General features: G+C 32.7%; 2 protein-coding genes across 3 annotated transcripts; both read right to left on the bottom strand.

Moving 5' to 3' along the window:
• Nucleotides 1-4270: 4270 nt before the first annotated feature.
• LOC111489361 lies at nt 4271-5161 on the bottom strand. Its single transcript, XM_023137550.1, has one exon. The coding sequence runs from the start codon at nt 5159-5161 to the stop codon at nt 4271-4273; it is 891 nt and encodes a 296-aa protein (XP_022993318.1).
• A 2688-nt stretch (nt 5162-7849) lies between these two features.
• On the bottom strand, nt 7850-10201 carry LOC111489851 (transcription factor BEE 3-like). 2 transcript variants are annotated; one of them, XM_023138273.1, is made up of 6 exons: nt 9724-10190; nt 9366-9485; nt 8640-8705; nt 8488-8556; nt 8192-8275; nt 7850-8125 (listed from the first exon to the last, which is right to left on the bottom strand). In XM_023138273.1, the coding sequence occupies exons 1-6, from the start codon at nt 10036-10038 to the stop codon at nt 8015-8017; spliced, it is 765 nt and encodes a 254-aa protein (XP_022994041.1). In that variant the 5' UTR covers nt 10039-10190; the 3' UTR covers nt 7850-8014. The 2 variants fall into 2 exon arrangements, with proteins under 2 accessions (XP_022994041.1, XP_022994043.1); XM_023138275.1 differs by lacking the exon at nt 8192-8275 and having other exon boundaries at nt 7850-8191; nt 9724-10201.
• Nucleotides 10202-11301: the final 1100 nt, after the last annotated feature.

Below are 11301 nucleotides of genomic sequence, written 5' to 3'. Positions count from 1 at the left end.
TTTTTTTTTTTTTTTTTTTTTTTTTTTTTTTTTTTTTTTTTTTTTCTTAGGACCATTTTTGAGTCTTATCCTGTTTCTGGCAGCCTCCAATCCACTGCGGTTGGGCCCACTTTTCCACTTGCCTCTGGACACATGTCAAAATTGTATTACTTCGGGTCATCGGGTTACCCGAATCAAATGAGTGGACATGGTAGTGCGTCTTAATTTTTAAATCATGCCTTTTTTTTTTATTATTATTTCTTTTCAAATATTATATACTTTACACATAAAAAAAAGTTTAATTGAAAGTTTTGTTTAAGAGGTTTAGAAATTAGATATGTAAATAAATAATATTTATATTTGTTCCTACCGTTATTTTCAACCAATTTTATTACTAATTTTAAATGATCAATTGTGGTTGGTTATTCTATTTTTATTAACAAAACCAATAAAAAAAAAACTTTTAACTAATTTATTTTTTATTCATTAAAAATATATTATAAATAATATGCCTTATACAACCATTCATTTTAATAATTTTCTTTTAATAAATGAATTTAATAAAATTATATAATCTTTTACCCATAAATAATTATTAAAGTAATAAACTAAAAAAATAATTAAGTATATATATATATATATATATATATATATATATATATTATATTTCAAAAATCAAATATAATTTACTTATTTTAACTTATTATCCATTTCTGCCTCATTTATATATTGGAAGAAAATGATTAATAGTTAAAAATATTTTTTAAAAAATAAATAAAATAACAAATTATGATACCACAAATAACTGAATAAAAGAAGTTACAATATATATATATATATTGAAAACAAATTAACAAAAGGAAATAAAAGGAAAAGAAAACCAGAATAAAAATTTGGAAAGAAGCTGAGAGAAATAATAAAAAGAAACAAAATAACAGTAATAAAAGAAAAAGGAAAATAAAAAAATGACTTTAGAGCTTTAGATTGGGTGACAGCATTCAACCATCCCTACATACCGATATAGACTTAGTTGATTCATGTCATCATATTTGATCCTAAACGAGGCTCAAGGACCCAGGAAACATAAACACATAGGTTAAGGCTCACTAATAAGTCATACATATTTTCTAGGACACACAACATCTAGTCCATAAAATAAATTAGGGCATAAGGAGGTATTCCAACTTCGTAATATGCTTCTAGGGGTATAAATGGTATTAAATTACAAAATCATACATATCAATACAAACTACATGCACGGTAAATCATAGTATGTCATAGTCCTATCAAAACATTAAATTAATCAAAGGCAAATTATATATAGGAGAAGTTATATAACGTGCGTTCTAGCTAAACCGATCAAAATTCATAATTTCAGGCTCTACTATCTATTTTCGTACTCAATTCATTCATAAATCATATTAACAGTCCATATGCCCGAGTTTTAATTGATTTCTACGAGTATTTCTTGCTAAAAACGATTTAAATGATTACTTACATGGTCGCCAAATTTACCATGTCCATCGAACTTGTCAAAAATCTAAATTTCTCAAAATTCATCAAATATGTATTAAATTAATTGAGAATAAAACAGGTGAAAACAAATCAAAGAATAAACTAGGAGAGGCTTAAAAATCATTAAAAGGAGGAGGATGTCAAAACTAACCATTGACTTTGACTGCTAGCCATTGACCATACTTTCAAGGTTGCGTCATTGTTGCTGCATGTTGCCATTTGACATCGTCGATGACGCCATCGTATCATATCGTCCATGTCATCATCGTCATTGTTGTTCTTTCGTTTTAGATGTTTAGTTACTTGTTTCAAGTTACTTCGTTCAACAAACTTGTAGATTTACAATCCAAGAATACAATGGAGAATCGAGGAATGTATGGTCAATCAAAGTTGTGGAAAAACTAAAACTATACCTTTCAGTTTTCGTGTTTTCGAATATCTTCTCATCCAAATAAGCCCACGACTCAATTATAGAAGTTTTAGATTTCTTTGAGGTGCATTTACGACATCAAAAATCATCAAAATTTGTTATAGGGAAAAGTTTATGTTCTAAAACTCATAGTTTGTAAACAAAAACATATTCGGTTTTCAATAAAGTTATTATTGATTTTTATTCAGTAAAGATTGTTATTGAATAAAGTGAATATTACGATCATTAATCTAAATCCAATAAACTAAGAACACTTTAGCTATAATATGATTACTTGAACTATATGTAGAGACATAAGAGTAGATCAAGTTCAAGTATATAGTCAAAATGATCTATAGTATAGAGATAAGGTTGAGTACCTTATTCTGGGGACGCAATGTGTGAATGTTTGATTAATCCACCACATCTAAATGGTGTGAAAGTTATTTTATTTATAATCAAATGAATTACAAGGATATAGAAATAGTAATAAATGGAAATAACAATAAATGGAAAGATACCTATGATAATAAGGCAAATATTAGATATTTGCCTTATAATAAAATATCAAATATAATATATATGGTAAACTATAATTTATTACTAAATATCCTTAACACAATGGATGCGGCCCACTTTTGTATATGATATAAACAATGTGATCACTAAATTGTACATGTGGAGACATGTGAGTGGGGGCGTCCTATGTAATGAGTATTGCATAAGATCAGACCATGAAAAAAACCACTCTTACTTTATATTGTCGTTTACTGTTGAGATTGATTTTTTCATTCGATGACCTAGGTAACTCGATCTTAATCCTGAGCTAACTATAAACTTCTGTTTATTCGAAATTATCCTTAGATTTGCATGGGTGAGAGTGCCCTGAGTTCGCCGACTCAATAAGCCTCCCATTTTAGGGGTAAGATTGGGTGAATAGCTGGGGACACATAGAATTTAAGATGAAATTCACTCCTACCCGCTTTTAGGGATAGTAGCGAGGTTGTTACCTTAAGTACTGACTCCAAGTCTTGAACAAAGGGTCTCACTCTCTCATTGGCCCAAGAGGGATTCGGCTTAGTGGTTGGACCACAAACTAATTGTTCATTAGAGGATCAGTGGGACTCAAGGAACAAAAAGTAACTTTAGTGGTAAAACGATAAATTGACCCAGCTCTAGTTACGAACAACCTGTAAAGGATTGACTTACTAATTATGGTTATATCAAATGGACATAAATATATCTATAGTGAGGGGAGTGCAACTACTAGGCTATAGTAGAGTGTCATAGTAGTTAATGAATGTTAGTTAACAAGGTTAATGAGTTTAGCCGGTTAATCTCGGATCGTTGGAGCCCATGATCTGTAGGTCCATTAGGTCCCTCTGCTAGCTCATATTAGACTAAACCTTAGAACAGTGTGACGAGTGAGTTCGAAGTGTTCGAATTCAAATTAGAGAATATATGCTAAATATATACGATATATTTAACGGCATTTTATTTTAATTATGAATTAAACAAAAAGAGAGAATTGAAGATATTTAAATAAGATTTAAATATTTTAATTATGAATAGAAATTCATAATCAATGAATATAGGGCTCCAATTGAAATGTTAAATATTAATTAAATTGTTTAATTAATTATTTAATATTATTTTGATTTGAAATTAATTGTTGAATTAAAATAAAGAAAGTCAAAATGTTGACTTCACCTAATGGAAAAACACATGTTTGAGTTAGTGGAATATTGAGTGTCAATATATGGTTTAACCAAGATTGAAGGTTTGCCACGTAATCCCATAAATTTGTGTGGAATTTTGAGTGTCAAAATTTGGTAATCTCAAATTTGCATGAACATACCAAATATGACTCTATAAATGATGTGATCAAGGTAGATGGAAAGTGGGGTTGAAAAACTTTGAGAAAATCTCTCAAAACTCTCTCTTTACATTTATTAAATTCCTATAAAGTTTAGTCACTCACTGGATTCCACAATCCCGTTCTAAGATAGGAGAATAGTAGGGAAGACACTAGTGGTGGTTCGGAACCGTTCGTGAGGAAAAAAGAATTTGAACTACAAAATATTAGTTTTCAAACTCATTGAGTTTTAATGTTTTTGAACATGCTAGCTAATCTACTTTTAAGTAATTTAATTTTATGAATGGTTTTGTTTGAACTCTTATATGGCTTTTTTTAATGAAAAAAAAAAAAAAACATTATCATTATATTCACAACAATCACCTCAATCATGTGTTGGAGCGAAACTAAAATCAAAATTTTTATTGCATTAAACAAATTTAATATCTACAAAAGTGCCAATCGAGCTATCGTCTCACTTACCCTCCTAACCGCCAATTTCTCTCACGAAACTATAAACGGCGTCTATGTTCCGACTCCCACCAGCCGCCGTTGTCGACCGCTGATGAATTCTCCGACACTGACCTAACTTTTCTAACATCGCCGACCACTATTCTGTCGCCTCCGTTATCTATAAGATAGATTTTGTCTACATCATCAGAATAGACATCGACGACCTTTCCCGACGGCGAATTCCACTCAGCCGCCAGCACTGACGTCCGGCTCCGGCAACGCGTATCCCAAAGCTTAAGTGACACGTTCGACGAGACGCTCTCTCCGGCGGCCACCACCATTCTCCCCGGCGATAAAGCCGCCACTTGCAACGGAGCTCCGTCGCTAAGAATGGAGCAGATCTCCGCCTCTTCATTCTCATCGTACAACGAAATCACACTCCCACTTAACTTCTCAAACTCGCATTTAAATTTCACATCAACCCATTGCCTCACTACGCTCCGTTCCGACCCAAAACACGGCCACGACCACGGAACCGAATCTCCATCGCTTCCGCCGCCGTACCGTCGCCGGAGACGAGAACAACGAGCCGTCCCTTTGACTCGAAAATCCGACCCGTCGTCCGGTTCCCGGTCCGCCTCTTTCTCATTTGCCGATTCCAAGCTTGAAAGCAGGGAAGATCTGAGATTCTCCGAAACTAAACCAGCGGTCTCCCCGCCGTGGAGAGATCGGGAGAGAGGTTCGGAAATGGGAGTGGTTCGACTTCTCCGACGAATGACAATGATTAAAATCTTGAGCCGATTGATTATGCCACTAAAAGTGGCCAACAAAGTTATAAGAACAGCACCCCATTTCCAAAAATGTGGGGATGGGGAAAAGGAAGTGAAAATTCGAAGCAAGCCCAGATCTGAGCCTAATTCAGCAATCCTGTTCAGCACAGGAACTTCCATTGTTCTTGATTACTGGAAGAGAAAAAGAAAAACAGAGTAATTTTTCTGGGGTGCCAAACAGATTTAGTAGAGGGGAAGTAGAACATACGCAGGGATAGGCGGAGTTTATAAAGGGCGAATATGAAAGATAAATGTAAGATTTGAATGGGGACGTGGCGGGTCCTGATTGGGGAGTTGGAATATTTATTTTAATCCACGTCACCAATAGGTGGATGGAAACAAAAAGATTGGGACTGCTGAGTCAGCTTGGGAGAGTAAGAAATTCAATCTGAAACGACAAGGAAGTATTTATTTTATTTATTTTTTAGTTTGGTTTATTAAATCCACTAATTGGTCACACGGTCAGCATGAAAAATGGGCGTGCCATTTTGTGGTGGGAAGATGGGTGACGGTTGCGCCATTAGGACGGTGACACGCGTCGTAGTTTGAGTGGCTGTTTCTGGGATTTCTGAAGTGAGTGGGGGGAGGTTAGAGTCCAAATTTGTGCGATTTGCCAATGGTGGTGGGCCTTAGGGTTTTGTTTGTGATGTGTACCTTCTGTGTGGGTAAGAATATGCGGTTCAGAATATCCTTGCCCGCTTGTCTCTGACTGGCCGGTGGTTTTCAAGATTACGGTAGCTATGTAGAAACTAAAAATTTGGATTCATCCAGTAAACTCAACCCAAACAATGTTGTTGGTCATGCATGGTGGCTCGTAAAAATATTTGATATCTAAATTTTATGAGATTTTAGTTATTAATATAAGATATACGGTACATAAATAGATTTTTTTAAAATAATTAAAAAAATAAAAATAAAAATAAATGGACAATCTACTCTAGAATTGAGATGTGAACATGTTGGTGGGCCTCCAAGTTTTGTTTTGGGATAGATACCTTTTGTGTTGTAAGAATATGCGGTTAAGAATATCCTTTCCAACTTGTTTGTGACGGCTGGTGGCTTTAACCTGGTTAAATTTAACTTATTGAGGTATTTTAAATAACGTAATTTTTTTAAAAAAATAAAATTATTATTGGACACAATTTAATTTAATGTTGGATTCAGATAATCTTAATTTTAAACAAAAAAAAAATTAAAACATGAAACAAATAAAAATGGTCTTAAACTTAAACGGTAATAATATAGTTTGGGGTGATTAAAATTTGATAATGTTTTGAAAACATTTTAAAACTATTTTAATACATTAAAATAATAATAATAAAGACTTTGGTCTTATAGAACTCAAAAGCTTTCCTAATATTTATATTTACCAATATTGTCCTCACCTTCAATTAGTATTATGGTTGAACCTATGGACAAAAAGGTAAATTAGAATTATAAACATTTTTTTTTTATTATTTCGGGAAATAAATTAAAAATATGCAATTGTTGGGGGTGAGTCTGAACCTCAATGTCCCTTGCTTAATAAATAAAATAAGTTTATGATTTTAATTATTAACTTAGTTAATAATTTAATATGGTTAGAATCGTAATGATTTGTAATACAATCATACAATTGTGACCAACAACTTCAATCATATTAATTAATTATTAGGTATAAGTTTGGTGATCGTTATGTGATTAATTAATTATTAACTTAAAGTGGTCGGAGATTAGGTAGCTTAATCTACCACTATGATTAAATAAATTATAAAAGTATAGAGTTTTTAAAATTTTGATTTAAATATTTATATTTTTTTGTACGCACATACCACTTTTGTAATCTCTCGGCTTTGCTGGATATGCACACTTTTGTACACAAGTGGTATCAATTTTATATGCATCGACCCTAAACTAAATGCTAATGTAGGTAGTGACCTCAAAAGAGTTATAAAGAGAAATAAACACGAAAATATATATTTTTTTACATGCCTATATGAATCATACATATACACGAGATCCTACAAGTATAAAACATTAATTTTAATACACATTTTCGTCGTTCGTAAGAATATCATAAATTCTTTATGTAAAATCATAGCTATCATTCGTCTCTTTATATAATATTTTCTTTGTTATATATACATCATTTGAAATTATAGCTTTATATATAACATACAACAACTAATTCGTTCGACCAAACACATCGTGAACAGTAAAATCACTTACATTAGTTGCAAGTTGCTCCATGCTAAAGTAAGTTTTAAAGAAATTAATAAATCGAATACATAATGAGATGAACTCTTGGATTCAAAACGATAATTGCTTAAATGAGGATTAATTGCTTAAACTCAAATCATCCAAAACTAAGTTTCAACCTTAAAACTTGATTAAACACTTAATTGTAACATGAAAAACGTAAGAACAATCGTTACTAATGAAAACTTACCCATTTAGCGAATTGCAATAATTTTAAACTTATGTTAGTTAAGAAACACTTTGGATTTAACCTAGCGAGGTAACATATCACCAACCATTATCACTTCACACATGTATAATCCTTAAAACTCATGAAATTCTACTAGAAAGACAGTTCAAATCGAATAGAGAACATTAAACCTGACTTAAATTGGACACAAATAGGGATAAACTGGTTTGAAATAGTGAGAAAGACAGTTGGATCAAGCTAAACAGAAGAAAACCGCTATAAACTAGGCTGGAAATTTACTAAACAATAAAAAAATTTGGTTGAATCGAGTTGAGCCAAATCAAAAGCAACCCTAATTGATCTAAAAGAGGTTGAATTGGACCGAAAATCGTTAGTACTTTTGGAACATTAAGACAACCTTAATTAAATGAAAATGATATGTTTAGTTTAATTTAATGTCACGCTTACATATTATAGTATAATGTTTGGATTGGAAGAAATTATAAAACATTAATATAAGTTGAATAAATAAAAGTTATGGTTTGAGAGTATAGATTGTATTGAAGTTAGAGAGGTGGCAAAGTAGAGTGGTGGTAAAAGGACCCTCCATTCCCTTCTTCTTCTCTAACTACAACCCTCCCGCCCATCTCTTCCATGTAATCACACCCATTTGTTGCCTGTAAAACTTTCGCAAATATAAGCTTCTTAACGAACAAAAGTCGAAAGTACATCAACCTTCGTACCTGCATTATCTCAATCTCATCAGTCTCGGAGCTGTTGTTGAAGTCATAGTAGCGACTAGCAACGGAGAGCTTCATTGAGAGGAACTTGAAAAAAGAAGAAAACGAAGAATACGAGTAGCTTGGATTAACATAATGTTCGAGATTCATGTAATGATATCGTATTTAATCGAAGGTTATAAACACTTCTTTCCCGAGTTTTACATATAAATTATTTATTTTATTATATTGGGTTCGGAAAATAATTTTTATTTTTTAAATTTAAGTTTAAACTTTAAAAACTGATAATTTAAACTTACCTCTATTTGATTCTGCAGAGATTGGATGTAGTTTATGATCACATCTAACATGACTGCCATTCCCATTGTCTGAAAAAAAAAAAATATTTTTTTTTCTTAAAAAAAAAGTAAAAAAAAAAAATATATATATTTTATGTTAGTTGTTGGATTACCTTGTAGCATCCTGGAACCAAGTCCTGTAAGAATCTCAGCCTCTGGTTTATTTTCTGTCTTCTTACCTATATTTGCAATTAATTAATCTTCAATTAATTTTCCTAAATATAAAACATTGGTTGTTTATAATAAAACATTAAACAACCATTGGTTTAACTGAATAACTAAATGAAATAGATAGACCCTTCTCTTCGTCTAGGTCAACGGATCTTCTCCATTGAACGATCCCCTGTATGGATGATACACATTCCGGTTCAACGAGCTAATTCTAATTGTTTTGTTCTGAAGCAAACTATGGGGCAGTTTGTCCTATTTGGATATTCACGACCAACAAATACTGGATTCCTTTTCGGGTAGACCTTGCAGGAGAAGGAAGGCTGGAATGTCAACAGGTGTCTATTATTGAATTCACCCGACCTCATAGTACGCCATTTTTTGAACGTCCAATGCCAAAGTCACGAGGACTATGTAATGTACTTTATTTGTTACGGGTGGGCATTTTACTAGAGGTTTCTATTGTATCAATCTACCATTTTTTAATTCATGTTGAAGCATATACTTGGGTCCGTAGAGATCGAAAAGAACACAAATGATGAAAACACTCTACCGGGTAATCCACACGAAAGGTGTTACAATTTGGGATTATTTCGAAAAGGGGTTAAGTGAAATAGACATGCTCATAAAGATGAAGACTATTGACGACACTAGAACAAAAAATAGCTTACCCTTTCCGCTAAGCTGTGACTATCGGTAGCTTGGCCTCGTTTTGCTCTCACATGAATCACTCCTTTAGGCTTCTCCTCATCCCGTTCATTTTCCCTTTTCCTCTTTCTTCCTCCCGAGCTCTGCTCAATTCCAAACCAAAGTCTTAAAAACTGAGAATATTTGTTAAAACCACCATACCATAGGTGTGAAGTTCTATGTTTATAATCATTTAGAGAATCAAATAAAAGAGCAACAAATGAAAAGATATCTATGGTAAGCTGAAAACAAATATCTAATATAGTACTAAATATCTTTAACAAAAACCATTTATTTGCGTTCAAAATCTATCCTAGAATAAAAAAAAAGCCTCGTTCTTACCTTGGAACCTTCTGTGTTAAATGCAGGAAACGAAGAGTAATTTGCAGGCGCGGAGGAGCAAAGAGCAGTAGCTGGGGCAACACAGCTCGGGATTTCATTAAAATGATCAAACTTTTCAAAACAAAAGGTGTCAGTGAAAAAAGGGTTAGCCGAGCTCATAATTGTTCCTTGATAATGATCACTTTCATTCGAGCTCTCGACTGTGAAATGGTTACTTATCATCTCTAAATCATTGTAACCCATGGCTCTACCAAAACAAGCTTTATAAAGGGTTTGTTTATGCAAAGGAAGAAGCCGCCATTGGTGACCTTTCATAGACCTCACAACCAAAGCTTTCGTTTATGGAAATGTACTCTTTTTTTGATTTGGATGGTTGGTTGGTTGAGATTGAAGTGTAATGAAACCCTTTGATGTGAATGCACGGTCTTTGATTGAAGGATGGGTTCATATTCATGGTACATTCATCAACTAATAATGTAACCTTATTCTTGGAAATGAAATGAGCGATGTCGATATCAGTTACCGAACGTCGTTTTGTTTTTCTTGATTCCCTCGTTGTAAAAGAAGTAATGAAAGGAGAACCCTAGTTGTCGGCTCGTTGGTAAAGCGAGAGTTGTATGCTAGTTTCTAATTTATAACCTTAGTTCTTTGGTTCGATCAACCCGACCAACTCGGAACAAAGGGTTACAACTCAATCCCACTTTATTTTTAAAAGGATTAAGAATATTTAACTTTGTAACCGATGTTAATGATGTGTTGTGACTTGTAAATATTTGACGTTTGAACTTTTATGTAATTTTAGTTATTAATGTAACCTGTAGGATGGATACGTAGAATTTTGTAAATAATTAGAAAAAAAAACAATCTCACAACCTAACCTAACATAGCCCAAAAAATAAAGGGTTTTATTTAGGTTGTTCAAGTGACCAAGTCAACCATCTCGATATTTTGGGTTGGTCAAAAAGATTTTTTTCAATGCATCTCAACTCAATCCGATACATGTAACCCTCTCCGTTTTTCCACTCAAAGATAAAACGCGCATTAAAATCTTCTACCCATCATGGGTAAAGATTCAAATTTCTTTTGTAGGAAATCTTACAACCCTATACTTTTGTGTACAAATTTGACTAAATTTTACCCACTTTTGGAACTCTAAATCAAACCCATTTGTCAAAATTGTAGTAATAAATAAATAAAATTACCCATTTTTCAGCCTAAGAGAGAATTGATATTACAATTATTATTAGAAAAGATAGTAAAAAAAAGATGAAACAAGTGTGCATGGGGTTGCTCAAATGATCTTAGATATACAAGCGTGTTAGCAAAACATAGACTAGAAGGCACATATCATTAATAAAATACTATCAATGAGGACAAACACCCAACATTATGGACCTTCAATTCTTTTGCCTTCAATTACCTCATGCCTAATTTTTATATGTGGTTAACAATTTTTTGTGCAAAAGTTAGAGCATGCTAGCTTTTTGGTAGTACAAGAATTCAAGTTGGAATAACTATTTTTGTTTATTATCGAGTATGTTAGCTCTCTTCCTATGAGATTCTATATCGATTGGAGAG

Source organism: Cucurbita maxima, unplaced genomic scaffold, assembly GCF_002738345.1.
Source record: "Cucurbita maxima cultivar Rimu unplaced genomic scaffold, Cmax_1.0 Cma_Scf00014, whole genome shotgun sequence".
NCBI lineage: Eukaryota > Viridiplantae > Streptophyta > Magnoliopsida > Cucurbitales > Cucurbitaceae > Cucurbita > Cucurbita maxima.
Note: the sequence above shows the minus strand (reverse complement) of the source record. Positions and strands in the feature narration are given on the sequence as shown.

What these genes read in the sequence shown, in the direction of transcription:
- LOC111489361 (XM_023137550.1), bottom strand. Translation starts at nt 5,161, where the DNA reads ATGGAAGTTCCTGTGCTGAACAGGATTGCTGAATTAGGCTCAGATCTG.
- LOC111489851 (XM_023138273.1), bottom strand. Translation starts at nt 10,038, where the DNA reads ATGAAAGGTCACCAATGGCGGCTTCTTCCTTTGCATAAACAAACCCTT. An exon ending in TTAACACAGAAGGTTCCAAG is followed by an intron (nt 9,486 to 9,723) that starts GTAAGAACGAGG and finishes GGAATTGAGCAG; the next exon opens with AGCTCGGGAGGAAGAAAGAG. An exon ending in GTCACAGCTTAGCGGAAAGG is followed by an intron (nt 8,706 to 9,365) that starts GTAAGCTATTTT and finishes TTGCAAATATAG; the next exon opens with GTAAGAAGACAGAAAATAAA.